The sequence below is a fragment of the Lasiosphaeria miniovina genome (genome assembly GCF_030549165.1).
Source record: "Lasiosphaeria miniovina strain SMH2392-1A chromosome Unknown B0T26scaffold_8, whole genome shotgun sequence".
Lineage (NCBI taxonomy): Eukaryota > Fungi > Ascomycota > Sordariomycetes > Sordariales > Lasiosphaeriaceae > Lasiosphaeria > Lasiosphaeria miniovina.
The window spans coordinates 2500449-2527559 of record NW_026848227.1 but is presented as its reverse complement, the minus strand read 5'-3'; the positions used below and the strand labels follow the sequence as shown (position 1 = coordinate 2527559).

General features: G+C 53.5%; 11 protein-coding genes across 11 annotated transcripts; 3 read left to right on the top strand and 8 right to left on the bottom strand.

Moving 5' to 3' along the window:
* Positions 1–52: 52 nt before the first annotated feature.
* B0T26DRAFT_732034 (uncharacterized protein) lies at positions 53–1303 on the bottom strand. The gene is made up of 2 exons (XM_060443081.1): positions 1053–1303; positions 53–901 (listed from the first exon to the last, which is right to left on the bottom strand). The coding sequence occupies exons 1-2, from the start codon at positions 1279–1281 to the stop codon at positions 342–344; spliced, it is 789 nt and encodes a 262-aa protein (XP_060290464.1). The 5' UTR covers positions 1282–1303; the 3' UTR covers positions 53–341.
* Positions 1304–2114: 811 nt separating this feature from the next.
* B0T26DRAFT_659254 (uncharacterized protein) lies at positions 2115–2913 on the bottom strand (the record flags this gene model as incomplete). Its single annotated transcript, XM_060438936.1, has 3 exons — positions 2115–2576; positions 2678–2761; positions 2881–2913. 3 exons carry the CDS (start codon positions 2911–2913, stop codon positions 2115–2117), a joined length of 579 nt encoding a protein of 192 aa, XP_060290463.1.
* Positions 2914–4446: 1533 nt separating this feature from the next.
* Positions 4447–5088, top strand: B0T26DRAFT_659181 (RNA polymerase Rpb7; the record flags this gene model as incomplete). The annotated part of the gene is made up of 3 exons (XM_060438929.1): positions 4447–4695; positions 4760–4840; positions 4903–5088. The coding sequence occupies 3 exons, from the start codon at positions 4447–4449 to the stop codon at positions 5086–5088; spliced, it is 516 nt and encodes a 171-aa protein (XP_060290462.1).
* Positions 5089–6244: 1156 nt separating this feature from the next.
* B0T26DRAFT_732015 (uncharacterized protein) lies at positions 6245–8571 on the top strand. The gene is made up of 4 exons (XM_060443080.1): positions 6245–6724; positions 6781–7357; positions 7411–7599; positions 7671–8571. Exons 1-4 carry the CDS (start codon positions 6396–6398, stop codon positions 8334–8336), a joined length of 1761 nt encoding a protein of 586 aa, XP_060290461.1. The 5' UTR covers positions 6245–6395; the 3' UTR covers positions 8337–8571.
* A 519-nt stretch (positions 8572–9090) lies between these two features.
* Positions 9091–12147, bottom strand: B0T26DRAFT_757133 (uncharacterized protein; the record flags this gene model as incomplete). The annotated part of the gene is made up of 4 exons (XM_060446208.1): positions 9091–9549; positions 9606–10470; positions 10529–10890; positions 10957–12147. 4 exons carry the CDS (start codon positions 12145–12147, stop codon positions 9091–9093), a joined length of 2877 nt encoding a protein of 958 aa, XP_060290460.1.
* A 281-nt stretch (positions 12148–12428) lies between these two features.
* On the top strand, positions 12429–14486 carry B0T26DRAFT_506890 (uncharacterized protein). Its single transcript, XM_060435400.1, has 2 exons — positions 12429–13140; positions 13200–14486. The coding sequence occupies exons 1-2, from the start codon at positions 12676–12678 to the stop codon at positions 14208–14210; spliced, it is 1476 nt and encodes a 491-aa protein (XP_060290459.1). The 5' UTR covers positions 12429–12675; the 3' UTR covers positions 14211–14486.
* A 562-nt stretch (positions 14487–15048) lies between these two features.
* On the bottom strand, positions 15049–17069 carry B0T26DRAFT_506872 (uncharacterized protein). Its single transcript, XM_060435399.1, has 4 exons — positions 16906–17069; positions 16762–16842; positions 15759–16675; positions 15049–15689 (listed from the first exon to the last, which is right to left on the bottom strand). The coding sequence occupies exons 1-4, from the start codon at positions 16922–16924 to the stop codon at positions 15237–15239; spliced, it is 1470 nt and encodes a 489-aa protein (XP_060290458.1). The 5' UTR covers positions 16925–17069; the 3' UTR covers positions 15049–15236.
* A 755-nt stretch (positions 17070–17824) lies between these two features.
* Positions 17825–19567, bottom strand: B0T26DRAFT_793435 (acyl transferase/acyl hydrolase/lysophospholipase; the record flags this gene model as incomplete). The annotated part of the gene is made up of 3 exons (XM_060446880.1): positions 18766–19567; positions 18139–18674; positions 17825–18096 (listed from the first exon to the last, which is right to left on the bottom strand). The coding sequence occupies exons 1-3, from the start codon at positions 19158–19160 to the stop codon at positions 17825–17827; spliced, it is 1203 nt and encodes a 400-aa protein (XP_060290457.1). The 5' UTR covers positions 19161–19567.
* A 2267-nt stretch (positions 19568–21834) lies between these two features.
* On the bottom strand, positions 21835–22194 carry B0T26DRAFT_658552 (uncharacterized protein; the record flags this gene model as incomplete). Its single annotated transcript, XM_060438883.1, has 1 exon — positions 21835–22194. A coding segment is annotated over one exon (360 nt), but the record flags the coding sequence as incomplete, so codon positions are not given.
* Positions 22195–22978: 784 nt separating this feature from the next.
* On the bottom strand, positions 22979–24312 carry B0T26DRAFT_731994 (uncharacterized protein). The gene has a single exon (XM_060443078.1). It carries the CDS (start codon positions 23851–23853, stop codon positions 23419–23421), a length of 435 nt encoding a protein of 144 aa, XP_060290455.1. The 5' UTR covers positions 23854–24312; the 3' UTR covers positions 22979–23418.
* A 65-nt stretch (positions 24313–24377) lies between these two features.
* B0T26DRAFT_793405 (kinase-like domain-containing protein) lies at positions 24378–26290 on the bottom strand (the record flags this gene model as incomplete). Its single annotated transcript, XM_060446879.1, has 3 exons — positions 24378–25519; positions 25610–25931; positions 26085–26290. Coding segments are annotated over 3 exons (1488 nt in total), but the record flags the coding sequence as incomplete, so codon positions are not given.
* Positions 26291–27111: the final 821 nt, after the last annotated feature.

Here is a 27111-nt window from a genome sequence, read left to right as displayed (position 1 = left end):
GACAAAATTGCGGCCGGGATGGAGTTTTGTTGGCGGATGCATAGCGTGGCGTTTTAAGTTTTGTTATACTAAAATAGAATTCTGGTTTTATCACAACAACATCCAGAGATGCGCATTTCAATGCCGGCCTTGTAATCGCCCGCCAACCTAGAAGCATCGACTACATAAACATGTGGTCCGTCAATTTATTCCTAAAAATTACACATAAACGCCGTGGAGTACTTTCCCGCAAAATGCCCGTGTATTCCGTAATCCCCTTCACCCCCGTTTCCTTGTCACCGTCCCATTGACTGTTGAACAGAACCCAATGCGTCGCATGCTCAATTCCCGTTTCATGCCGCTCATGACCACCCGCCCCCCTGGCCGCGTGAGGAGCGCGAGGAGCGCTGTCCGTAGTCGTCGCTCCGGTACTGTTGCTGCTGCTGCTGCTGCTGTTGGTGCTGCTGGACCTCGCGCTGCTGGGCGTCGTAGCGCTGATACTCCTGGACGAAGTAGTTGGCGACGCCGCCGCCGAACCCGGCAACCTTACTAAGGATGACGACGGCGTCGCGCACGCTGGCCTCGATCCCGCGCTGCCACGCCATGGCCAGCAGCGCCGCGACCCCCGCCCACATGACGGCGCGCACCGCCAGCCGCGTCCAGAACATCATGACGCGCCGCACGAGCGAGAGCACCTGGTACACAACGAGCACCACGACAAGGAACGCAGCCGCCACCACCATGTCTGGGCTTCTCGATAGCGCCGCCGTCGCCCGGTCTACTAGCGGCGCCACCACGGGCCACACCGACGCGCCGATCGCCCATAGAGCGCCCGACGCTTCGCGCTTCACGGCTTGCGCGGGCGATGCCGGGTCGAGGAGGTTTTCTTGGATGAACTGTACCGCGCTGCTAGGGAGGACGCCTATTGTGTCGCGGGAACAGAGTTAAGTTAGCGGACCGTTTTGCAAGCTCCTTTCCTACCCATCCGTAGCTTGTAGCTAGCCCATACACGCACACTGGAAAATTAATTCGAGGAGAACCTAAAGAAAGAGCGGCGGGCACATGTTACCTACCTTTTATCAGGCCCAGCGCCATCTGCACAGGCAAATCCATCATTTCGAACGGCGGGAGAGAGATGGAGAGAAATACGTAAATGGAAGGTCGGACTGGCTGGCTGGCTGGCTGGCTGGCCGGCCTTTGGACGGTGTTCTCCGCGCGATGTCCTGTCTTGTCTCGTCTTGGCTTTTTGGTTGTGGTTTGTGAAAGCGAGACACGCACGTGGTGCGATGCGATGCGATGCATGCGGTATCCGGGACGGGAGCTTGGGGGTTGTGGGGACTATTCTAGATAGGTTGAAGGCGGGCACGCGATAAGCCGCGACGGCGTAGCTGCCGTGGGGCTTGCTTGCACGCGTTAGGTATGGTGCCCGGGCGCGCAAGTCTTACTGCAGTAGTAGCGCGGGGCGTGGAACCTCTGGTTGCTGGAAATTGGTGACCTGAAGTAAGTTTTGGGTGACAGGTTCCCGGATCCATAGAACCGACCAAGGCTCAGTTCTCTATCCAGCTGTTTTTTTTATTCCGCAGTCCATGTCATTTCTCTTTGCTGGACGGGAAAAAGGAGGCTCAGAGTTTGGCAACAAACGAAACCACCACCTCGCACCACGCAGCAACGCTGGGCGATATTCCTCATTGGAGACAGGTCGCATCAATGCCAATGGACTACGTACTATGACTGGGTCGGATGTTTCACTTGACGTGGCACGCTCAATTTTGCCCAGCACATTTAAATCCATGGACAACTAACGGAGGAAATCAGGTTATTATCTCTCTACTTCAACGGGTTCTCTTTGAACTCGGGGCTTTCCAAACACGCGATGCTTGACGGATAACCAGAAATAAACAGTTGGGGTAGACCAGACACCGACCATGCTATCCCTTGGTTACTATAGTACACACATTATTCAGTAAACCCCATAGACTAATCTCGTAGATTGAGCGAGAGCTTGGCGGCATCCTCAAAACACCCTTGTTGCGGGTCCGAAGCAGGCGAAGCACTTTGTTCGCGGGAATTGGGCCTGCCAGCCTTGACCGGGTCGTGTTCAAGTTAGCAGCAGACTGACAAACCAACTTTCAGTCTCATTGCGTCTTCTCGGCCGCCTTGGCCTTGCGCGCCCGGAACTTTGCAACCTCGATTGCAACGGCCTTGTCGACGCGCTTCTTGAGCTCGGGCCGGTAGCCGATCATGAAGAGAAACTCCAGCCACACAAAGAGGGGCGCAAGGAAAATGGCTTGGAAGAGGTTGTCCAGCAAGGCGGGGGCTCTGCCCTCAAAGCTGCCGTGGCCCACGAACTGGAGCAGCCATGACGCGGCGTGAACTGCGATAGCCACCTTCGTGGTGCCCGTGGGATTCTCCATCCGGAGGAAGTTGGTTCCCGCTGCCGCGCCGAGGCAAATCAACGCCAGGGCAGTCCCCGCGACTGGCTCGAGAAGGACATAGAGCCCACCCCATGTCAAGGCTCCAAAAGTCCCCAGGTTTGGATATAGGTACGGTATTTGGAGCCACGACGGCAGGGTAAAAAATGGCCCGCAGTTTGAGGCCTGGTGAGCAGCAAATGTCAGAACTTTAGCAGTAGAAAAAAAAAGAAAAACAATATTCCCCATTACCCGCAAGGTTTGTCTAAAAGAGGGAGCTTGCATACAATCTCAAACCCGGAAAAGAGTATCAAGGGCACGCATGCCATGTGAATTGCCTTGTTCACATGGTTATGGTGATATGAACCATACTACGTACAAAGCAAGCAGTTAGCTTAGGTTGTGTAACGGACGATCGTCGCGGCTTCTCAGCCAGCTGGAAGAGCCGAGAAGGGGTTAAGCAAAAGCCTATGGGAGTGGTGGAGCTCACAATTGTAAGCTGTTTCTCCAGGTGGAGGGACATGCTGGTTGTCTCAGAGCCAGGGAAACAGGCGGGCGTGAGATTTGAGAAAGAAGATTTGAGAAAGGAGATGGGAGGTTCAAAGTTCCCGAGGACCTAACTGCCCCGATATTTTACTCGCGTAACCAGGTCGAGATGGGGGACGTCTGTATCTCGCTGTTAGAAGTTGACGGCAAAGATCAGATAATAGGGCAAGAGAAGAAGAAAAAATGAGCGGCAATGTGATGGAGTCGGGTTTGGGCGTGATATTAGGTTCGTAATCTGGTGATGTGTTGGCCGATTTACGGCACCCAGGGCAATTGGGTACCCATCTTTCTGGCGCTAGGGGTTTGGACCTTGAAACAGGCGTGACAACGCTGGCTGGTGGGGGGCCAGGCCTGTGCGCCTTTCCCAGTGCCCACAGCTGCTGACCTTCTGAACTCCACGGCGATACCGACGGAAGGGTTATGTGAGGTTGTCCATGTTGCCGATAAATTCAGCGAGCCTAGGTTCCATTGCGGCAATGATAGGGCGATGGCGCCGAAATCCCGATAGGTTCGGCTCAAATCTGGTTTGTAACTTTCAGTGCTTACCTAGCTCGCGAGCTTGCACCCACGTGTCTCAACTGGCTATTGGTGACGAAGGTCCAGCCAACCGGGCAATAATCCGGCCACAGCAGCCAGGCTATTATTTGGGTCGAAGCGTGAAGAAGAGTCGGATGGCAGTTCCCAAAGCTATTTTGTCTTCAGATATAATTCAATTATTCGATATCTGCATATTGGTGCCCTGCGTGCCTTGCTTTTGGTCTCTCAGAACGTAATTCCTCCAAGTCGACGACGTGAAGTGTTTGGGTTTTAATGCCAGCGTGGTATAGTGAATGAACCTTCGATGTGTTCTCGAGAGGCCTAGAAGCCTACCTTGGAGGGACGAGACCGTGGCAGAGTCGACCGTCTCGCCTACCTAGCCAATATCGACTCCTGGTTGCCAAACTTCGAGACAGGCACAAAAGAACGCCTAGCCCCAGAATGCGGAGAAGAACCTGGGCGGCTTCCCTTAGCCTGGACCCTGGGCTGGACCCGTTCCTGCAGCTGGTCACGCACAGACCAGAAGGTTAAAGTTGCCGCCGTCGCGCCGCGCTTGAACAATTTCTGTGGGACTGCCAGATGCGTCAGCCTCGCCCAATCCAAAATCCAAGCCTTCCAAGTTCAACCACGGTGAAAAGAAAGAAGGCGACCTGCGACCCAACGTCTCCCTGTCGCGTCTCTTAGTTACGCACTCCGGCTTGTAAGAAGAAGGCATAGATAGGCGAAGACGAAGTCGCGGCGCGTCTCGTCGCTCTCAGTCCGGCTGGCCGATGCGATCATTTCGACCGACAAAGGAAGCCGGGCTGCGACTTCAACCTCGCGATCCTCCTGCCCGACTCGGCTCGCGCCCTGTGACTGTGCCGACTTGGTACTGGCCCAAGGTCGCGTCTGTGCCGGCAATCTAGGGCGCCTGAGGCCTCTTCCGTTTCCTCCCAGCCAAGCCGTCGGCCGCAGCAATCCGAGACACCTCAACATGTTCTTCCTCCACAACCTCGAGCGGCGCGTCACGCTTCACCCGTCCTATTTCGGCAGGAATATGCACGAGCTAGTCACCACCAAATTAGTCAAGGATGTCGAGGGTACATGTGTTGGCGACTACTATATCATTGCGATCATGGACACGTTTGACGTGTCCGAGGGCCGCATTCTTCCTGGTAGTGGTCTTGCCGAGTTTACCGTGGGCTATCGTGCTGTGGTCTGGCGACCATTTAAGGGCGAAGTGGTTGGTTGCCCCTTGAGTCTTCTTGCCTTTTGCGTATTTGGTCGCGTTCTAACCTTATCGCTAGGTTGACGGCATCACGTATTCTGTGAACCAGCACGGCTTCTTCGCTCAAGTCGGCCCCCTGCGACTATTTGTCTCTGCCCACGTATGTTCGCTCCTCTACAATGGTGGGTGGCCTCCAGAGTGGGTTGTGCTGACACGAAACAGCTGATGCCCGATGAAATGCAATGGGATGCTAACGCCACCCCGCCGCAATTCACTAACAACGCCGATATGGTCATTGAGCCTGGCACTCATATCCGTGCTAAAGTCATCGGCTTGCGAACCGAAGTCGGCCAAATGTGGGCTATTGGCAGCATTAATGGCGATTTTCTCGGGTGCCTGCAGGCTTAGAGAGTTGGCCAGCCACATGGACCAGGTCGCTTCACCAAGGTACCTAGCGGCTTCAGGACGGCGTGTGAACAGCATTCGGGAGACATTGGGCTTGGAGTCTATGGGCAAATATATACCTACTTTAGAGAGCTTTCAGCGACATACAAATTACTACCACATATTTATCATATCGCTGTCTTGTGTTATCAATCTAAGAACATCGGCGTCTTAGTACTTGGACGAGGCCATGTTGTTTGTGCCTTTTCATCTCCTTGCTATTCAAGCCCCTGTCACTCTTGAGGGTTGATGTGAACAGCATTACTATTTCTCCAGTTTCTCCGGTAATAGTCACACTTCTTGTCTGCTTTTGAGCTCAAGTGAATAGCATTAGTGTTTGTTCTGTTTCTCCAGTAACTTCTTGTCTGCTTGCGAGCGGCCAGCCAGTGAACAGCCCAAGTGAACAAGTGAGCGGCCAAAGTAAACACACCAAGTGAACAGCCCGAGTGAACAACCTAATTTTTCACCACAACATGCACAAAACCTCGCGTCTCCTGCTCGACCGAGCAACGTCCTACCAAAGCTTGACAACCTCTTTTGCTCATTCTACATTGACATCTAAAGCAACTCAACCCAACATACAGGGCCTAGCGAAACCGGTGTCCTCTCTGAGACATACTGGTCGATTCTGCGCACAGACATTTGCCCCACTTTTCGGGCTGACACAGTGCACCTTATCCGACGCAATGTACTATCACTTTTAATGCTCCCGCATGACGGCTGGGCCTGCTTACTTCGGCTCTCGACAGGTCGTCAACTTTGGTCTTACAGCATTACATTACGGTAGGATACATCATGAGCATAAATAACTTCCTCTCCAATCAAACCTCTTCTTTATTGTGGGCATCAGCGGGACTCAAGAATACATGGTCGGCCATGCTGACATATATAGAATATACACTGAGACTGAAAAGTTTCAGGTACTCGCAGGTACATAGAAGGACACTGAGGGGCAGGACCCACTTTGCCCAGTGCGGACTTATTTCGACAGTACCTAATCCGGATCTGGCGGGACTTTCTCAGGACATGCCCACTCATCCATTTCCGGCTCCCGACGCCTGCACAATCGATCTAAGCTGTCTACAGCCTTTACTAGACTTATCTAGCGTGCTCGGCAATACTTAATGTACTAAGTAGCTTCATAAACAATTATTTCCTTTATAGATGCGGAGTGCCTGCCCCTCATCCCAAGGCCCTCTTCTCTTGCTTGTGATCAGGACAGATTTATCGTTACTCATATTTGCACTTTACAAGCACATATTGAAACCATAATGAAGAAGAGCACCAGGACTTTGCGGTTTCAAGGGGTCAATCCTGACATTACAGATGAACGTCTGAAAGAGGTCGCTGTAAACCTTTGCAAAAAGCCACGGAGAATATTTTCCAGGTCTGACCCGAATTCTACCACTTCACCACTACTGGGTACCAGCATAACGAGGCAGAACGACAGCCAAACAGCGACTATCACATATAGAACGGAGGGAGAGAAGACGCTAGCCTATAAAACGTTCAGACCTTCAGCCGAGTTCTCAAGAGCGGACGACTGCTTCGATGGAATAACTATGCTCTATGGAGGAAACGATGAACCGGTAGATATTGAGCAAGTGAACCCGCCAGCGAAATCTCCAGCATCTAGCTAATTATACATGCGTGCAGCATCTGCGCAGTCCATGGGCTTGATGGCCATGCATTCGACACTTGGATGGCAGAGTCTCATATGTGGCTACGAGACCACCTACCTCACAAATTCCCTTCAAGCCGCATCATGACTTTCGGATACAACTCAAACAAGATGGCTAGCAACAGAATCAATGAGGGTTTGAAGGATTTTGCCGACACACTGCTCCTTGCCATAGCATCCATCCGAACCTCCGAGGAGCAGGACTGTCCGGTCTTGTTCATATGTCACTCCATGGGCGGCTTCGTTGCTCGTTTGGCCGTGACCTTACATTGGCGTTTGAAGCATAAGTACAAGTCGTTCAAGTTTGGCCGCTATGGTTTGCTGTTTCTAAGCACACCATATATCGGTTCTAAGCTGGTAGCCTACTCGGATTTAACCCTAGCTTTTGCTTCTTTGGTGGGGGGAGTGCGAAGCCAACTAGTTAGCGAGCTTAGGCCTTTTAATCCGTCGCTTCCCGGACTCGTGGACGACTGGAGCACAATCACGCCTCAACCGATTGTACGGTGTCTATGTGAGTCCGACCTGACTAAGACAATGGTTGGCATGCGACAGGTAAGCATTCCCAATGAAGCAGACGAAACATTTTTTTGAAATTTTTGTTGCAGGTTGTGGATCAAGTTTCTGCTGGGTTCATCGGCGAGATGGCTACAAAGATTCCCGGGACCGATCATCATACAGTCAGCAAAATCGAGCATTGCCACGGCCAGTCCTGGGATATAGTAACTGGTCGTCTCGTCGAGTTGAGAAGAGAGCTGCTGGAGCAAAATATAACTATCGCAAAGGAGCCTGTAAATGTATAATGACCAGATGAGTCATAATTCTTCTGTTTCATCGCCCATTGTTATCAGTACTGACATGCTCCAAGGCCCATTTAGTAGAGGAAATTCGCGGGGAGATCAAAGAGCAGACCCAGAGGAACCTTGATGACCAAAACAAGCGAGATCTCCTTCAACAGCTGGAGTCTAAATACGAAGACGACAAAAACGTCATCCCATTGAAGGTCTCAGGCACATGCAAGTGGTTCTTCACGGACGTTAAATTTTGCCAATGGCGGGATAGCAGCTCTTCCAGTCTTCTCTGGTTTTCTGCTGGCCCTGGTTGTGGAAAGACCGTCTTGTCTAAGGCTCTAATCGACGAACTATCTACGAATGTTACGACATCGACTGTCTGTTATTTCTTCTTCAAGGAAGGAGAAGGAAGTCGTATGCATGCAACTAATGCTCTATGTGCAATACTCCATCAGCTTTTTACGCATGGTCCTACTTCTAGCCTGATCGAATATGCACTTCAGAGTTACAAGCAGTATCCCAAGACTTTGGCCCAGAATTTCTCCCAACTGTGGCAAATTTTGTCAAAGTGTGCCGACTCACTGGATTCTGGGGAGATCATTTGCGTCCTCGACGCTCTGGACGAATGCGATGCAGATAGCAGGCAGCAATTGCTGAACAAACTCGAAGATTTCTATTGTCATTCCCCATCTAAGTCGTTCTCGAAGCTCAAATTCCTCATTACCGGTCGACCAAACTTATAGGGATACTTTTCTGGACCCCTGTGTAATGTGATTGGGCGAAGGAGGTCAGGGAGACTTAGGGTGCCTAGAAAGAGGAAGACAGAGAGTGAAGAGTAACAACAGAATCTAGGCATCATGTGTATATTTTTTCTATATTTTTAGCCTCAAAATTGGATACGTTATTGGCGTTGTTGTGAGGAGGGTCATTTTCGGTGCAGGTGGCCGATTGTAGGGGGTGGCCGATTTGGGGGGGGGGGGGCTGCCTTATTCAGAGACATCTCCAGCCAAGACAGACAGATAGAAGGGAGGTCGGGCCTATCGAGAATGACAATAGTCTGATTCTTACTTGCTTATTGAAACCTTGTATATCTGGGGGCCAGCCCCCAGACCCCCGTCCCTCGGCGAGCTTGGGTCTCTCTGGGCACACTAACGCGGCGTTAGGCTCTTTTGCCTCTTCACCTTACAAAACATCTTCCCTTGTAGGGAGGCCGAGATTGTGGAGTTTATTGGCCTACAGCGCATCTAATATCCCTGCAACTCCCTACCCGATAGCCTTTCTTACCAGGCTGGCCTCCGAGATATCCATACAGAGTACCGTCACTGCAGTCCAGATCTGTCGTCCTCCTTAGCCCATGTGATCCTCCCATCAGAATGGCTGTGGAAAAGAAAACCGCTTTTAGCGCCCCGCTGCCAATACCCGTCTCCCCTGCTCTTGATGTCAGAAACTTTAGTTGGGCTGCCAAGGCGACACATAAGATACCTCTTAGCCTTCAGTTCAAGAGTACGCGTAATTCGTCCCGCAAAAGTCCAAGTACGCTTCCGTCACTCCTGTGACATCCAGCTTGTCAAACTCTGTCCCCGACATGTCCACCGTCCACTCTGCGAACGGACCGGGGGCCGCGTAGGACGTCGCCATATTGTCAATGTCTGAGCCGGCGATATTCCCATTGTCCAAGGGCGTCGTGTCGCCCGCACCGTTGACACGGAAGGAAAACACGGTTGAGACCTCGTCGTGGTCGAACTCGAACTTTGCATTAGAGCGGTCGACAAGGGTCTCACGTCCTCCCTGCCTGAGTGTGAAGCGCACCAGGGCATCCTCATCCTTTTTAAGCGAGGATGCAGGAGCGAGGCCTGTCAAGCGGAAGCGCACTCTATACACACGCACGTTGCAGCACCCAACAAAATCACCGCCGTTTGCGCTGTACTTGTAGACCGGAGATATAGTGAAGACGGCCTAGCAAGACATTTAGTTCCGGCATAAGCAGTGGCCGTGGTGGTGGGTTCACATACCGCATGATCGCCACCCAGCAAGGCCTTCCTCTGGTACTTGTTCAAGAAGTAGCGTTTTCCAATGTCCTTGTCGAAGTCGTCAGGGAACTTGGCCGGCTCTGACCCCCAGTATTCGACCTCCTTGTTGAACTTGGTCTTGATGTTCTCCCGCACAGCCTGCAGCACGATCGACGTGAGACTTAGGGGCACATCGTCGAGGTGGTCTGCATGGTTAGGGTCTGTGCCTTGGAAAGCGTAGTCGTACACGTCGGAGTGTATTAGCATGCGGAAATTGAGTGACCGAAGGAGGATGTCAAGCAGCCGAGTGACGCGAGACCGCGAGGCCTGGTAGATTCCCTCCACATAGGCTGTGATGGCCGGCAAGTCGGGATCATCGTTTTTGATCTGCCTGTTCGCTAGCTCTGTCTTCTTGGTTTCGTATACCGCCTTCTCGTCTAGCTTGGACAGGATAAGCTTTAGCGTGATGTTGTACTTGAAGATGAGCCCGTTCCGCGCTGTGACGGCGTCAATAAAGGCACTAAACTTGTCTTCCAGATCTTGTCGGCTTTTTTCTTCCTTGACGCCACCAAAAACCAGGTGGGAAAACTCGTCTAGCTGTGACATCAGCTGGTCCCTCGCCAAGATGAGGCGTTTGGCAAAGGCATCGTCCAGCTGGTATTCTCCATCTATCTTGGTGCGCAGCTCGACCGAGACGTTCTGAACTGTGGCTTCGCTTTGCCGCATCTCCGAGGCGAGATACTTCTTGCTCACGGTCACCCCATCGATGGTCGGGATGGAAGTAAAACCCTGATAGACGAGGCTTCCCGCCTGGAGAATGCCCATTGCCTTTCCGGGAGAGAAGGCAATCATAGTGAGGGCATTTATGCTGCCCGTGTTTGTCAGTGCCTGAAAGCGAACGAGCGTCCCCAAGGGGCTTAACGCACATTTGGGGGACACTGAGCCCGAAGGCCGAATTGATGCTGTCAAGCTCCGCATTGTATGCCTTCATCAGATCCGAACGCGCCGTTTCTACGACGGGCGTCATGTTAGTGATATGTAGGTTGAGGTCCTGTTGCCGCCTCTTGAGGTCGGAAATGTCGGCGTCCAGACTTGCCAAAATGTTCGAAGTCTTGTCGTAGGCCAGCTTCACCTGGTCGTTTAGATCCTCTTGGCTTGCTAGCGCCGCGCTATACTTGATATATGCGTTCTCAAAGGCTGTGAGATTATCAAGAGCGTCGCCCACGGTCTGGTCGTAGAAGGTGTAGCTGGCCCTGGGTACCCACAGTGGTGCAAATCCGCAGTAGTTCTGGCACGCGGGCACATTAGCAAGGGGCACGCCATGACGGGAGCCAGCACAAGATGAACCACTTACCACGAGGCCAGAGTTTAGATGAACCAGCTGGTTGGCTGCCTCGGTGGCAATGTTCTGTAGATCATCAACACTGGTAGAAGGCATGATGGGACTCTGATCGTATGCTGTTCGCAAGGTATCACTCGGTTGCAGCGGGAGGAAGCTGAGGCGATCTATAAGACGCTGGTAGAGCCTCCGGGCATGGCTCCTAAGCTTGGGCGAGTTGATGTAGAAGAAGAGGTTGGCCCTCGTGAGGAGCATGGCACATTGCACCGGGTGGGCAAACGCCATCCCAGTACCCGCCAAATCCGTTGGAGACCAAGTCTGGAGAAAGACCTGGCTGTGTTGGCCATTGGCGCCCTGTTTGCCTCCACTCACGGCGACCCCGACCCCGACGCCTGGGTATCCGCCGCGGATGTCCCCTACTGTGGGCGCGAGTTGGGACTGCTGCGTGGCGATGAGCTGCTTCATGACCCTTCTGGCTTTAGCGATGGCCAGTTTGACGTCTCGGACGGTGCGCTTCTCCTGGTTGTCGATCTTTGTAATCTCGTCCGAGAGCTGGCCAAAGATGCTCTTGATCACGTCGTCGGTGGCTGAGAGACTCTGCCCCGTGGACAGCACTGCCTTGGCCCCGTTATAGAGAGAACTGTTGGCGGCGACCTCGTTGCCGTACTGGGTTTCGTCGTCGGAGTGGAATTCGTTACGGTTGAAGTAATCGTCGACAAACGCTAGCACGCGAACGTAGGTGGGCTGCAAGACGCTGGGAATGGAACCCCCATGGCCCCCATCGCCGACGGTACCGGAGGCACTCGTCACGTTTCCTCCGGCGCCGCCGTGGGCTTCCAGTGTCAGCCGTGTGGACGTGGAGTCGTCGAGGTTTTGAATGTACAGGGCCATGGGGCCTCCTGGCCCCCCGTCCCGGTGCTGGGCATCGCCGTCTTCCTGGCCATCAAGACCCGTCGCCTTCAGCACAGCCCCACCATCAGAGCAAGCCAACTCCCAGGCCGAGATGGTTATCCCATAAGGCGCAGAAATGTCCGAGGTCACGGCCACGTTCTCGGCAAAAAAGTGCACGCCGTTGGTAAAGCTGGAAAAGTCGCGGTCCGGTGTTCCATCGCCTATGGTGATGCCTCTCTCGGCCACAGAGAGCAGGACACGACGCTGGTTCAGCGTCTGGATCCGAAGGGACTGGTCGGGTGGCAGCGAAGTCATCGCTGGTGGGTGGGGCAATGAGTATCGTCAACGATGGCTTCCTGAAGAGGGACGAAGTAGCACCGCGGCAGACATGGGCCAACCGGCCGACCTCTTTTTTTTGGGGAAGCTAATAGAAGCTGGGTGACGGAGCAGGGAGAGCAGTCCAGAGAGGATGCAGTACCCGGCTGGCAACGGAACAAGCCGGGGAAGTTCCGTTGCTAGCCGGGTAAGCCCGAGGTTTTGAAAAGTCAGCCATATTTGCTCCACCCTTCCTGCGATGCTGCCCAACCCCGTCGATTGAACCATCTTGCGACCCCACCATATTCCCCTCGATGTGCCCCGCTTGCGTAACGTCAAGGCCAATCACCTGGTAGATGCCGAACCAATGACATTGGAAAACACGTTTCGGTGCCTTGGAGACTGTGATTGCCACCTACCTGCCAGTTGAGGGGGTACGTATCTGCTATTCTGCTTCTCAAGCGAGCTGCACATAGAAGCAAATAACCGGCCCATAGAGTTAGTAGCCTTCACCCAGCATCCTTCACCATGACAACCAAGGCGGCCAAGGTCATCGGGCTGCTTCGCAATAATGACCTGGCCACGGCTATCTACAGTGCCGTGGTCCAGAACGACAAGAAGATCTTCCAGGACGCCGTGTCCGCCGCCAATTTGAAGACTGACGACCTGACGCTGTCGAGTGACGAGTTTGACAATCTCGTCAAGGGACTGAAGAGTTCTGGAGAGCTTGATCTTGTCACTTGGGATGGGTACTACGAGTCGACCACTACCCAAGACTCCGACCCGCTTGCACTGCTGATCCTCTCAACGACCGGCAAGGTCTATTGGGGCCCGCGAGGGAAACTCATGCGCGATCCCGACAACCATGTGGTTGACTACTCCCTGATCACGGGTGGCAAGCTCAAGTTTACCACGACGGATGACGGCGACGTGAGCATCTCTTTTTCACGCACCTATGACGACGACGCAGGGACTGCCACAGTGAGCTTCACGGTCAGTAGGAGAATGTGGCGCTCCTCGCCTTCGATAGCTACGGTACTTACACTCTCTAGGGCACCCGCAATAAAGCTGACATCTCAGGAAGCTGGGCCAACATGCCTCTCTGCGAAACGGGGTCGGACAAGTCGCCCATTTTTAAGGCGTGGGACCTGATTTGGCCCTGGGTCTCCAACACCTTCACCTTCATCGGCGGGGCGGCGGCCTGCTATCAGATTTATCTCTGGATCCGGGACTCCGTACGCGAGAGAAGATCGACGCGCACGGTGCGGGCTCTCAACGAGGCCACGGTCGAGTACCGGGCTCTCGCTATGCACAACTGCGACCCGCCCGCGGTGAACTTCCGGAATGCCGGCGAGAGGGTGACCAACGATGTACTCGCGAGCGCCTATCAGGACCTCAACGACAACCCGCGGGACTACAACGCCCAGCCGACTGACCAGGTCGTGCAGAGCATGCCGGACATTACCAAGCCCGCCTTTGAGCTTTCGGTGCGCCGCTACGTGAGCAGTCGCATCTTGCCTGCCGTGGACGAGGCGGTGGACCCACTGTCCTACCTGCCTGTCTACAACGACTTGGAGAAGCAGGTGCTAGACGCCAAGGTATCGTTGCAGGCCGATCCCAAGATAGCCGAGATGGGCCCCTCGACGTCGGCCTACGATCCAATCGACCGCGCAGCCGTCCTCAGTGATCGGAGCTCGTTCTACGCGGCCGACTACGCTGCCAAGGAAAGAGCCTACGACGGCGCGGAGCAGGAGTACGAGGACGCCAAGAAGAAGCGGGAGGACATCCAGGCGCAAATCGACGAGGTGGACAAACAGATTGCCAAGGATAAGCAGGACAGCGACAACGCGGCCGCGCAGCGGGACCAGGCGCGCAAGGATCAGCTCGAGAAGGACCTCGACCAGGCCGAGAGCGACGAGCACGACAAGGAGGACAAGAAGAACACGACTGAGTCACAAAAGGACGACGCCAAGGACAAGAGCGATAGCGCGGCCGAGGATGAAAAGAATGACACGTCCAAGGCGCAATGGGACGCCAAAATCGCTGACGTTTTTGGGAAGTAGATTTGGTAGTTAACTACGCCTATTGTATGAGTCCCATCGACTGCGCTTTCGGGAGAGCTTTCTTACGACAAAGTGATCGGTATGAAGCTGACGGGAGAGGAGTGGATGGTCTGTGTTGAGGCCGAGACGGACGTGCGGCCTAAAGATATTGTTGAAGCTGGTCTTAAGGATTGGACAATTGACGCGTTAGGTAACCGCTACGCGATCCGGCGCGTTGCGCGCAATTGGCAAAGCTCCGGATCTCTGCCAAGATATGTTAGCGGCCATGGTTTTCATGTCAGGCTTAGGTGGATGTTTCCCTTGGTGGCCGGTCATGGGCCAACGGCGGTGAGTAGAGTCAAACTGGGAAGACCAGGGCGGGGCCCAAGTACGGTGCTATCCCGCTGGCCCCTGGGCTTGAGGACACGTAGGATCTAGTTGGATTCAAACCTAGTCAACTGGACCTCTGGATTGGCTGGTTTCCAAGCATGGGGCGCGAGATATCAGTCGAGTCGGATCCATAGTTGGGGGATCTAACGGCTCCAACAGTTGGAAATGGTTGGTTGATCACTGTCAGATATTCTGATGTATATTGCCTCTGTGAAGTTGTCTGTTCTCCATCTCTCTGTGTCTTCTATCTGTGTATTCCTTGGCTCTCCCTTCTAGAAGGGAGATGTCTCTGAATAAACATACAATCTCAGGAGGCCAACACGGACTAAACTCCATGGCTGGCAAGGTGACTGGCCAGGAGGTTGGTCTAGAGGTCGGTAAGGTATCTGACATTTACGCACTCCGGGTGCGAAGCGTTCCGGCGGCCGACGCTGATGGCCCACACTTCTACTAACGCTTCACTCTAGCGAGGGATATATTCCAGTGGCAAGTGCAGGCGATGTTGGGTTCCTCACTAAGGGGCTAACTGAACTGCAGACCTTCTAGGCCTTATAGATCACAGAAACAATTTCTAGAATTGGGCGGATTGATAATGGCGACTGATAATCGAAACTGAAAAAGCGAAGCTAGACAAAAAAATGGAAATAGACTCAAAGCCTAAGCTCCAACCAATTGCCCGATGAGATAAAAATCCTGCGGGACATGAAGCCCAACGCCTCGATCAATGCTGATAATCTTCTGCGTCGGCATTAGGAGATTGGTGGTCCGGAAGAAGTAAAGTTTGCCGAGATTGATGTTGAAACCCGGAAGTTCAGGACAAAGATCTTTGACCCAGTCTGGGACCACCTTTCTCTTACCGGTAAATGCGTCCCAAAAGCTTGGATCGTCGGGAGTCATTTCTACCGTCCAATCCGCCTTTGATATTGAGCATTGAACGTCGATAGTGTCGTCGTCAGCAATGGTAAAGATACTCAAGGCCTTGTTCAAGTCATTAGTAACTGTGACGGAACCATATTCGTTAACAGGGTATTCGCCTGCGATGTAGTGCGACCAATCGAAGCTATATTGATAACTCCAGCGACCATAGCATTCAGCCTTGTGCTCAGGGGTCTATAAGTGAATTAGTGATAAGATGATAATTTGGCCGGATATGTCGAACGAAAAGTAGAATGTGCGAACCTCATGAAGTTGTAAGTGGAGATCGGGCAGAGTAACATTGATTTCGGAGACGGTCCATTCCTCCATGTTATCTCTGTGCTTGTAGTACCGATCACGATGCACCTTCTTGCCAGTGGACACGGATATCTCGAGACTGCCTTCCGTGTCCACGAGTGTGCTGTCAAAAGTCTGGTCCTTGAGAGTAGGCTTGATCATGCTGTCATGAATCATCTGCTTGTTAAAGATGATGCTCGCCGTATGGCCCGAGGAGACGGGCGAGCATCCGAGGTCGTGTCGCCAGCGATTGTTCCAGGCGTCGGCCAAATCCTCCCTCACGCCAGGGTTGTTCCCGTCGCGGGTCTGGATGAGGAGGCTGAGGAGAACCTCGGAGCCAGAGGAGCTGGGAGGATTGTACGTTGTGAACATGAAGCTTCTCGGCTGGAGCTGGACGCAGTCGGCCGAGGGCGGCGGGGACGAAGCCACGCGGGCGAGCTCCAGGCGGACCGAGGAGTAGTCCGTGCGCAACTTTGCCTTGAGTCTATCGCCGATCTGGCTCTTGTGCTTCTCGATAAAGACGACAGTGTTCGATGTGGTGTTGGTGTCAATCGTGACGGCGAGGCTCTTGGACGAAGGGAGATCGATAACGACCACACCATCGGTTGGATTGTCGGCCGGGAAAACGAAAGGCGTTGCGGCATCCGTGTAATTCGTAGAGTCGTTGCCGCCGTTGGCAGTGGCCAGCTCGAAGTTGTCAAGATGCAGCGTGTACACACCGCTCGTGATATCGAGAGATTTCTTTTTAGTCCATGCCTTCCCGCCCACGATGTCAATGGTGAGATCACAGACGGGTGTGGTGCGAGTGTCGACGAATTGGATGGTAGGAGGACCCAGATTAAACTCGTAGTTGATGTCGTAGTCGTCACCGTCTTCGTTTGTGTCTGTCACCGTGCTAGATTAAAACGTAAGATCAGTTTGCTCGTCGTTTGGAGGAGAAGAAAAAGGCACCCCTGGTGGCCTAACTTACCAAGAAATGGTGGAAATGGCCTTTTCCCCAGCAGTATCGGTCTTGTGTGCCGAGGCAAGAATAACGTTGATCTCCGTTCTCCTGATAGAATATGGAGATTAGCTTGATGGTCTCTCTCGGCCAGTGCTTGAATCGCTTTTTTACCCGTAGTTGACGGCCACATCCCATCCAAGAGTAGGCGATTTCCTCGCTGATCTCATCCGATCGACAGTGTCATTCACGGGTACGGCAGCCATCTTGAATCCACCACGCTCGAGGCTAGTGGGTACACGTCAAGACAGCGTTGAAACACTTCTTTGATGGGAGTGAACAGATGTGACAATCAAGCTTTAGATAGTAATGCTAGGATTCCGTGTTTCATTCAGTCTTTTCCTCTCCTTCATTTCGGCCTGCCTGTGTGCGGGGTTTTTCGAGCGCGCGTGCCGCGACTGGGTCCTCTTGCGGCACTTTCGGGATGCCTAAGGCATACGCCGGATCTCACAAGCAAGGCTGGGCAAAGAAACAGCTCATCTTCCCCTCTTTGCCCTGTGGTCCTGTACAGAGGTTCGTTTCAAATGAATACCTTCACCGCCTTTAAATTGCAGTGGTTCTGCTTGGCAGAATTATGGCCTATGTCCACTGTAATTTAAAGGCGGTGAAGACATTCATTTGAAATGAACCTCCGTACCAATCATGCACAGCTTGAGCACGTCATTCCGCTGTTAACCGCTGTCGACCAGTCTAACGCGCGTCGCCGGAACAGGTAGATAATTGTCTAGGTAATTACAGTACCGCAAAATTGGCATACATTAAGACATTAGGAGAGGTAGTTGGACAAAGGACGACAAGACGATACACGCGTTCATTGTCCACCTGTTCGTCAACCGCCTGCCGTATCCGACAGAAAAAAAAGGACTGTGAGACTACTAGAGGTATGACTCGGGAGTACAAGCTTGACTGCACGTATCTCGCAATGCTAATGATATAAAGCATACAAATTCTCTTAAGGAACACGCCCATCATGGTTGCCATTCAGGGAGGCGCAATCCTGTGGAAGTACAGGCGCATCCCCTTCGAGTTCGAGTCAGGCTATCCATATGAGAGCGATGTCCGCGACGCCATGACCAAGTGGGAGAAAGCAGCCGGCGTCTCTTTTGTCGAGCACCGTAGCGAGGCAAATTATATATTGATCCACGACCCAGCATCCAGGAGCAGCAGCAGCGGCATTGGTATGCTCGGCGGAAAGCAGACGGTTAGCATCGAGGTTGGCTACAAATCCCTGCACGAACTCGGCCACGCCCTGGGCCTGGCGCACGAGCAATGCCAGAGCATTAGCGAATAGAAGAGGCGGATGTACTGGAAAGACCGGAACATATATTAAGGCATAACAACACTAACACTCTCGTCTCGCCAAATTGTTTGCGCACGCCTTTATCAGCTTTGATACAGTTTGAGTCCCAGTATAAAGCCGCGTCGCCGCTGCAATCTCTGCCGTCTTCTTGGATTCCTCGAGTCCAATCTCCTCCAGCCCGCGATCGACGTTAAAGCGGTAGTAGCGCCCTTCGACATCCAAGCTGGACTTGTCATGGTGGAACCGCTGCGCCGTCATCTCTGTCTCAGTGGCGAGGTCTTTGAGCGTCGCCCAGATGCCAAGAGCGTCGTCGCGCACCGGCACAAGCCTCGGCATGCCCGTCCCGATCGACACCAGACACTGAAGCTTGCGCTGCAGCTGATCGCCCCAAACATCTTGGGCCTGATTCCATACTGAATACACCGGGTTGTTCTCGCCCAGCGCACCGTCAACGAATTCTTCGCCGAACGGCCCGACGGCAATAGGGTTGAAGAAGGTTGTGGCAGCAGACGTGGCGCGGCAGGCCATATCGTGGTCGAATTGAGAAGGTCGGAATTGTCGCTGTGCGAGGAGCGATAACTGGCTAGGCACACGGTGTGGCGGGTCTGCTTGCTCGTCGCGCAGACGAAGCTGACAGGTCAGCGTGCATCGGACAAGAGACGAAGTCGGCTTACACCTTGCACGGCGCGTCAACGTCCTCGAGGAGCGTATTCTCGCCGAGACCGCGATCTCGAAGGATCTCCTTAATGGCGCGCTCCAGCGCGCCCGCATCGAACCGACCCTGGAACTGGCCCTTGATGTTGACCCGGTGGCTCTTCTTTTCGAACACGCTGTCCGACAGCGAGGTGTAGGCCGTGATGCACTCGTCGACGGTCATCCGCAGGCGGCCGAGCATGACAGCGATGAAGCCGCCGGTACTGGTGCCGCCGATCATGTCGAAGTAGTCGCAGGGCTTGGGCAGGGACGCGGGGTCGACGGCGGCCATGAGCCTGCGGAGGATCATGAGCGACGACAGGCCGCGCACGCCGCCGCCGTCGAGGGCGAGCAGGCGGATCTGGTCGCCAGGCATTGTGAGCTGTTTTCAGAAAGACACGATGACCGGGCAGCGGCGAGAGATGGAAGGGGAGATAGGCCTGCCGGTCGAGCCGAAGACAGAGGATGACGGCGGGGAGACGAAAGGCTGCAGCGGGCTGTTGGTGTCCTAGGCTCAGTCCGCCACAACCTGTACGTCGTTCGCATATCTATCCTCCCATTACCTTGTGAGCAGCCGCCGCACTCGCACTTCAGCAAATCAAGAGAGACTTAGTGCTCTGCCGCTCCATCTCGAGACGCGCCGGGAAAAGGTCAAAGTCAACTGTGTCGAGTCTTTGAAGGCGTCGGTCTCGATGTCCATGTGGGGTTGCGCTGCGACCATCATGTCTCTGCGAAGCGGAAACTTGTCTAACGTCGGGCCACGCACTTAGTGTGCAATTGCAATCCGGGATTTGCATGTTTTTTGTTTTGAATGTGTGCTTGCACTGTCTGTGCAGCGCAGTGGGTTTGCTCCTGGGAGCGCCGAGTCCATTTTAGGCCACTGCTGGGCACAGACCAAGTCGCTGCTATTTCTGGCTGTGACCGCCTGTGGACTACGTGTCAAAAACATTAGCAAGGGCTGATGGCGATAGTCGGTCAAGGGACAATAGCAAATTTGGGACCTTCAACACACAGAGCAGCATGGCGCCCAATCTCGCTCTCTCCCAGCATATCCTCATTCGGGACATGATTCTCAGTAGGTCGCTCACCGATCGTCAAATGGCTGATGTTGCCGGCTGCAGTGCGCGCGGCATTCGCAGGATCCGAGCGAACCTTCAATGCTTTGGAACCACGAAAGCACCACCGAACGGCGGCGGACGGCCTCGAAGCATCACGCCTCCGATGCTAGACGCATTGCTCGACCGCCTCCTCGAGAAGCCCTGCATGTACCAGGACGAGATGATCCTGTTCCTCCTGGACGAATTCGACGTCCTGGTAACGCAATTCAGCATTGGGAGGGCGCTGGCTTCCGTTGGCTGGTCTAAGAAGACGGCGCGCCGCGTCGCACAGGAACGAAACGCAGACTTGCGAGACTTCTACCTCCACAATCTGTCCGAATTCCGATCCTACCACCTGGTATATATTGACGAGTCTGGTTGTGACAAGCTGGCTGGGTTCAGGCGGACTGGATGGTCGCCGTCAGGAGTGACGCCTGTCCAGGTCGCTCGGTTCCACCGCGATCAAAAACACCAGATCTTGCCAGCCTACGCCCAGGACGGCGTGGTTCTTGCACGTGTGTTTCAAGGGCCTACTGACAGCTCCGTATTTGAGGACTTCATCGAGCAGCTGCTGCCTCACTGCGGCAGATGGCCCGAGCCGAAGTCGGTTTTCATCATGGACAATGCGTCTTTCCACCGCTCGGACAGAGTGAAGGAGCTGTGTAGCACCGCTGGAGTGAAGTTGCTATACCTGCCGCCCTACTCCCCCGACTTGAACCCCATCGAAGAGTTCTTTGCCGAGCTAAAGACATTTATAAAGCGGAACTGGCATGCTTTCGAGGAGGTTCCCCAGCAGGGTTTTGGGGCGTTTCTAGAGTGGTGTGTGGACACCGTGGGCGCCAGGGAGCATAGTGCCGAGGGTCACTTTCGGCATGCTGGACTTTGCATTCAACAGCCGTAGCTATAGCATTATTAGATTCTTCATTTTATGTCACGACCTGCGTACTTGCTGTTTACATTCCCTACTTATATGTAATGTGTTGCCCAAACCTCAATGTCACAAACAAATCGCCGGGCAATCCCTCTCTTCACCCCCTTGTCGATGTAAAACTGGGCGTCCTGGTCCTCATACACCTGCTCAAGATCCAGCCCGTCGTCCAGCGTTAGATCGCAAGCCTTCTGATACTCCGTCTTGAGACTCTCATCTCCTACTTGCGAACACTGCCAATCGCTGTATCTCCTAACGGCCATGTCCCGAAGTCCCGGGATGTCGAGACGGGCGGAAGCTCTAGATGCCGGCGTGGAAACCGTGGAATACGAGGCCTCGGCCGGCGGGGACTGTCCTGGCATCACGTTGGTGATGTTGATAGGTGGATAGCCAGCTGGAGAAGATGCCGTCCGCTTCCGCTGCCGTTCCAAATCTTGATGCTCCTCGGCGTATAGTTGCTCCCGGATGTCCCTCGGCAAGTCATCGTGGGTCTGCATTCTGTGGCCTTGCTCCACTCTCTTGATCATGCTCCTCAGATGATGCGTCTTCAGCTTGTAATGCTTCATACTCACAGGGTCGCGCCAGCAGTGGGGTCCCAGGTGGCAAGGCGGTCCGGGGCATCGCATCAGGCTGTAGACGTCTCGCCAGGCCGACGGCTGGCCCGAGGCGTCCTCTTCGGCGTCCAGCTGCATGGCTCTTTCGGTTGACATGTGCTGAGAGGCCGACGGGCCGCGTTTGGCGCCGTGCCGTGCCGAAACGCCCGCTGCCGGGCCTGTCTCCAGATAGTTAAACGATATGTCCATTCTGAGCTTCTTTCCGGCGCGGAAGAGTTGGCCCCAGGCCTCGAGCTGTTTCTCTAGAACGTCCCAGTCAATATCCAACTCGTCAAAGCGCTTCACGAGGTCCCGCTCCGAACGGTCCGTGATAGAGAGGACTACGTTCGTGTCATCAGCCCTGAAGGCCTTGTTAGACGGCAGCTTCTTCCTAAGGAGTTTGTCCAGTTTAGAGCGCAGGGCCACATCCCAGTATGCATTAGGGGCAAGCACGAGGTTCTGTTCAGTGTCTTTCGCGGCAACCCTACCGTTTACCGTCAGCTTCCACTCAATTGAGTAGTGGATGCATGTAGGCGGACATTCGTTATAGGCCACGTCTGCGCTCCAGTCGGCCAGTTGAAGGAGCGGTAGCGAGCCCGAGCGATCCCGTGCTAGACTATGGTGAACTGCGATCCTATCGTGAACGGCCTCGATCTCGCTCGTAGGAGTTGGCGCAGAGAGCTGCTCGCTACGAGTGTCGATCGCGTCTTGCACCAACCAATCGGCCAATCTGAATGACGAGTAAGAGTCGTCTTGGCTCAATGGCTGATCTTGCAGAGTGCGGGAATCCATGATTGATGTCTTGAGTGGCGGCATTCATCAAGGAAGTCGAGGGCGTCGCGAGGGCGTCGCGATGGTGTCGCGAGGGTGTCGCCAGGTCAAAGATGCTCGAAGGCCTCTGGCCATGACCCTAATCTGGGCCACTTGTCGGGCGCTAAAAATAGCTCGGTTCGTGTGGATGCCGGGCGGGAGGTCCTTGCACCATCACCGTCCCCCCCTGCCCTGTGGAAGTCGTCGATCAGTCCCTCGCCAAACTTTAAACGGACAACAATGCTTCACAGCGCCACACCCAGCAAAACGACGGCACAGGTATGTCGACGGAACGGATCGTGTTCGGCGGCCAGGGAGAACTGAGGACTACTTGATTGTTGTTCCTTGCAGGGCCACCGTTCTGGTGACACCTGCAGGCCTAAGACGCTGCAGTGGTGCCGTTGGACCCACTTTCTGGTCAGGGACGGTGTTGCCACTGGCAACACATACTTTTTTTTTCTTCTTCTCTCTTCCCTTCTACAGATCCAAGGGCATCTCACAATTTAATACTTCTGTGTAGAAAAGAGCCCGAACATTCCAGTGCCTTCGTGATCAATCGCTGTGTAGTCTAATTATCGCCTGTAAAACGAGTTAGTTGGCGTGCCTTGTTCACTAGAATGCCGTGAGGCGCTGCCAGAACAGAGTACAGTGTGGTACATTACTTAGACGCAGATGCACTGTGTCAGCCCAAAAAGTGGATCGGATGTCCGTGCGCAATATCAACTAATATGTCTTAACGAGGACACCGGTTTCGCTAGCCCCTGTACCTATTCAACTTTGGCTTTTGTACGCTCTACAAAGCAAACCTCAACAGCCGCATCTCCAGTCTCAGCAATAAGCCCTCAAGCCCAGATTGTCACTCTATCCTTCCAGCCGGGGCATTCGACATTCGACATGGCTCCGGCTAAGCCTTATGTCCCTTCACCGCTGGGAAAATACGTCTACACCGCAAGCGGCCTCGAGGAGCAGGCTCTCCGTAGCGTTACTCTCCTAGCCCAACACCACAATATGCGCCGTGTCCTCATGAGATACCAACGCCGCGGCAGCAGTCGAATTCAACTCACCCTGCCCTCGGCCGGTGCCCGCCGCAAAGTCAGCGGCTACCCGGCCATCGACAACACTGAGATCAGCAAACAGTAGCGCCGCGTCTACGCCTCGCTTTGGTTCTTCGCCATCCATAACAAGGCCATGAAGCTCCTCGAGACGCTAAATGCTGACCCCAAGGCTCACTTGGCTTCTATCAGGGCCTCTATTGCCGCCCTCAAGCTCGCCCGCGCCCGCGCCGCCGAGGCGAGCGGCACCTCCTCCGATGGCGAGGGTCAGAAGACAACCACCACTGAAAACACTGACAACAACGGTGGTGATAGCATCGCCCAGGTGGCCACTTATCTGGCTAACACTTCCATCATGACCAACACTGCCATGAACAACGGCGACAAAGGCAAAGGCGAAGCTAAAGAGGAGAAGATGGTCCTCCCTACTGCTGCCGCGCCGATGCGCCCTCTGCCGCTGCCTGAGGTACCGCGCTGGAAGCTGAAAGTGATCATCGACAACAAGATCATCCAGAGGGAATTTGAGAGCATTCGATGGGTTCATCTTTAAGAGACATGACCCATGCCATATCATGCCATGTCTTGTCATACTACAATTGCATCATCAGCAGTATGACAAATCGGTATGCCGTCCTCCACCGGTGGGAGGATGGCACGGAGCCGTGACTATCTTGTCAGTTGCACACTTCATCGGCAAAGCGAAAGGTAGCGGCTAGCCCGTAGAGGGGGAGAGAGAAAAAGGGAACAGGCCTGTGATTTGATGGTGGGGGTGATATTGGGTTTTGGGTTATGGGTTTTGGGAACGGAGAACATTTCGTGGAGTCGGAGTCAGGTTCCCGAGGATATATGCTTATAAATTACAATACGCGGTTGACTACCCGTTGAACGATACAGGACTGGGTGTGGGAGGCGGGTGTTTACTAGAGGTATGGTTTGGACCAGGGAGCTCTGCACATGGATGGCATCTCCTCGGATATACATAAATAAATACCTCCTGCCGCAGGCGATGACGACTCCTTTTTCGTGAAGAAACATTCGCATTTCCATCCATCTTGCCGCACAGAGATGTTGTATGTGGCTGTTTATGGCCGCCCTCGCTGTCATCCAAGCTCACGGCGCTTTATGCTCTATTTATAGTACCGAACCTCCGTCCTTCCTGTCGGCCCATCATGCCCAAGTCTCTGTCGGCCGACTGGCGCAGACTCTGTTCCAGCATATCACCATATTGCCAGGTGTTATTCTCTTGCTTGTCGCTACCCCGACTACTACCCTGCCTACCTACCTGCCTTAGTAACTTAATAAGACGGATAAAAATTCGCGCCATCTATCATCTGTGGACCATTGCCCTTCGCCACCTTGATCTCCTCCACACCCAGATTTTCCACCCATGTTCCAGTCCAAAGCAGTTTATTTTCAATGTACCATTTGAACTTTTGGAGACACTCGGCCGCATTGTAACGTTTTACATGGTCTATGATCAGCATATACTTGAAGAAGGGGGGGAGGAAACCTTTCTGTTCGGCGAGCCAGGCCATCCGCCTGCCCCACCGGACGATCATATGTCGTGTCTCTTTAGCTCTTTCGGAGTCGGTCGTTGTGGAGATTATGGGTCTAAAGTCGGTCAGCTGAGGGTACTCTCTGCGCCAGGCGGCGCTCGTCAAAGAATGCCCGTCTTTCACCAGGTTCTGGATCTTGTCGAGCCACTTTCCCTCCTCCTGCCTGTGCTCTCTCTCACACGTAAGGCGCAGCACCTTGGCCATAAGTACACCGAGGCTCCAGATATCAGAGTTACTAGCAACAAGCCCCATTGCATTTTCTGGCGCATGGAAGTGGCTGTCGTCCTGGTCCATCGCAAATAGGCCTAGACCCCCGGTCTCACCACTTGTAATAATTTGTGCAAACCCGAAGCCCCCGAGGGAGAAGCTGTACTTTGGGACATGATCCGGGCCCGGACCTGGCACTACTCTGACCATTATGCTGCTAGGTCGGATATTGTTGTGAACGATACGCGACTCGTGCAGGGCTTTGAGGCCCTGGAGGCAGTCCAGAAGCAAATCCTCAGCAAAACTCTTGCGGGGCTTACTAGACGGACGCGAGCAGTTGTGCATGGGAGGAGCTGCGTTGTGAGTAATTGAAGAGACGATGAGGGTTTCGAGGTTGAGCGGATAGGCGTCGAACACAAGCGCATCGGTCACCACGTCGTCGAGGTTATTAGTTGCGCTTCCGATAAACATGTGGAACTTGATGATGTTGTCCTGTGATGACACGGCTGTAAGTAAGTAAAAGGGGAAAAAAAAGGAAAAGGAAAATGTAGCCACACAAGGTAGATTGCGTGTAATACTGACCGATTTTCCAAGGAGGGCTTTGTGGATTGCACATTCTCTGTCCAGCCTCCTCTTGGCAACGTCAGGACTTGCTCCTCTATCCTCAGGAAAGGGCAACTGCTTCTTCACGGCGTAAAATCTCATCGTCTTTTCAAACAACATGTGTTCCGTCGAGGTGTAGATGTCACCAAGTACTGCTGGTTTCCCCGCGCTGGTAAAACTCCTTAGAGTCAACCCGTTTTTCAAACTTGCCGCCTCGAACCGCTTCGCTGCTGTTATTCGTGACCAGAGGTCCTGGAATTCGGAGTCGTGGTCCGGGCAGTGTTTCTGACTCCATTGAATGCTAAAGGAGAATATAGTATTCTTGCCAAAGTGGAGGATTTTGCTAGGACCAGTTTCAAATTCAACAATAGTGTGAGTGGGGGTTCCGTCACTCGAAGTTCCTTTGCTGTGAAACGAAAGATCTCCAGAATCGGGATCAAGGAGAAAAAAGTACTCGTGTCCGTCATATTCTTCTAGTGGGATTGCAATGTCGTGTTTATTCGGGTCGCTACCAAATGACAGTAGTCGGCCTGGGTACTTAGACATTTTGGAGCAGAAGGTCTCAACCCAATGGGTTGTCAAGTTTGTTGTTTTCGAACCAGGCGGCTTAATCAGGTCCCTTGTTTCAGCATGTCGCTTGTTCAGGTTGTCCGCTAGGAGTTTCTCGGCTTGTGGGGATCCTTTGAGTGGCTTCAATAGGAATAAGTAATCATAAGGTCCTTGCTCTTGATGCTGTGCCATGGTGCGGGCGGGTGCGAGGCAGTTTTTTAAAACTAGACGGCGTTTGGTGCGAAAGAGGCGGTAGCAAGCAGGGTTTAGGTACTATGGGTCAAGTTCTTATTGCTTTATCTTTCAAATGGACGAGGGGAAAGCCAGAGAGATTGGAGTTGGGTGTTTGATAGATACTGGACAACGGACAGACTCGATTGAAGCGCAGGATAACGCGAATGGAATGGCGCGTGGGACGTTGGCTATTTATCTCAACAAAGTTGCTCAGCCCAGACCTCAGCTTTCCTGACCCGAGGTCTTGAAAACGGTGCGATCCGTCAAATATGCCCTTTAGGTATTAGGTACAATCTTGAACGACCCGATGCAAGGCCGTGGGAATGAGCGAGGCTATGCGCTGCCTCTGGCGACTCTCCGAACAAAAAAGCTGATTCAAGACTCAAATTGAAGCTCGGATTCAGTTGACCTCGTCTGAAACAAACTTGCGCCCTTGGCCAATTCAATTCTCATATGAAAGTGAAACTACTCCATAATTAAAAGCGCGATAATCACTCTGGCTCGACTCCGGCCACCTCGGAAACCTAGGCTAGCTCACCAACAAGAAATCATACGAAACCGGTGATGTGTGGGCCGGCCAGAGGCTCGGAGTATGAAACGTAGGTAGCTTGGAAGTTGAGTGGCAAGTTGATTATTACCTAATGTAAGTAGCGCGCACTTGTTAGGTTCTTGGCTGCCCAGGCTGTGATCTTGGGCCA

Bases quoted from the DNA above. Each gene is read 5' to 3' on its own strand.
- B0T26DRAFT_506872 (XM_060435399.1), bottom strand. The intron at 16,676-16,761 runs GTAAGTTAGGCC...GCACGGTGACAG, and splicing joins GCCATTTCCACCATTTCTTG to ACACAAACGAAGACGGTGAC. The intron at 15,690-15,758 runs GTTCGCACATTC...ATTCACTTATAG, and splicing joins TCCACTTACAACTTCATGAG to ACCCCTGAGCACAAGGCTGA.
- B0T26DRAFT_506890 (XM_060435400.1), top strand. From the start codon at position 12,676: ATGACAACCAAGGCGGCCAAGGTCATCGGGCTGCTTCGCAATAATGAC. The intron at 13,141-13,199 runs GTCAGTAGGAGA...TACACTCTCTAG, and splicing joins CTGCCACAGTGAGCTTCACG to GGCACCCGCAATAAAGCTGA.
- B0T26DRAFT_732015 (XM_060443080.1), top strand. From the start codon at position 6,396: ATGAAGAAGAGCACCAGGACTTTGCGGTTTCAAGGGGTCAATCCTGAC. The intron at 6,725-6,780 runs GCAAGTGAACCC...ACATGCGTGCAG, and splicing joins GATGAACCGGTAGATATTGA to CATCTGCGCAGTCCATGGGC. The intron at 7,600-7,670 runs GTATAATGACCA...ACATGCTCCAAG, and splicing joins TCGCAAAGGAGCCTGTAAAT to GCCCATTTAGTAGAGGAAAT.
- B0T26DRAFT_732034 (XM_060443081.1), bottom strand. From the start codon at position 1,281: ATGCATCGCATCGCATCGCACCACGTGCGTGTCTCGCTTTCACAAACC. The intron at 902-1,052 runs GTAGGTAACATG...GCGACACAATAG, and splicing joins GGCGCTGGGCCTGATAAAAG to GCGTCCTCCCTAGCAGCGCG.
- B0T26DRAFT_731994 (XM_060443078.1), bottom strand. From the start codon at position 23,853: ATGACAAGACATGGCATGATATGGCATGGGTCATGTCTCTTAAAGATG.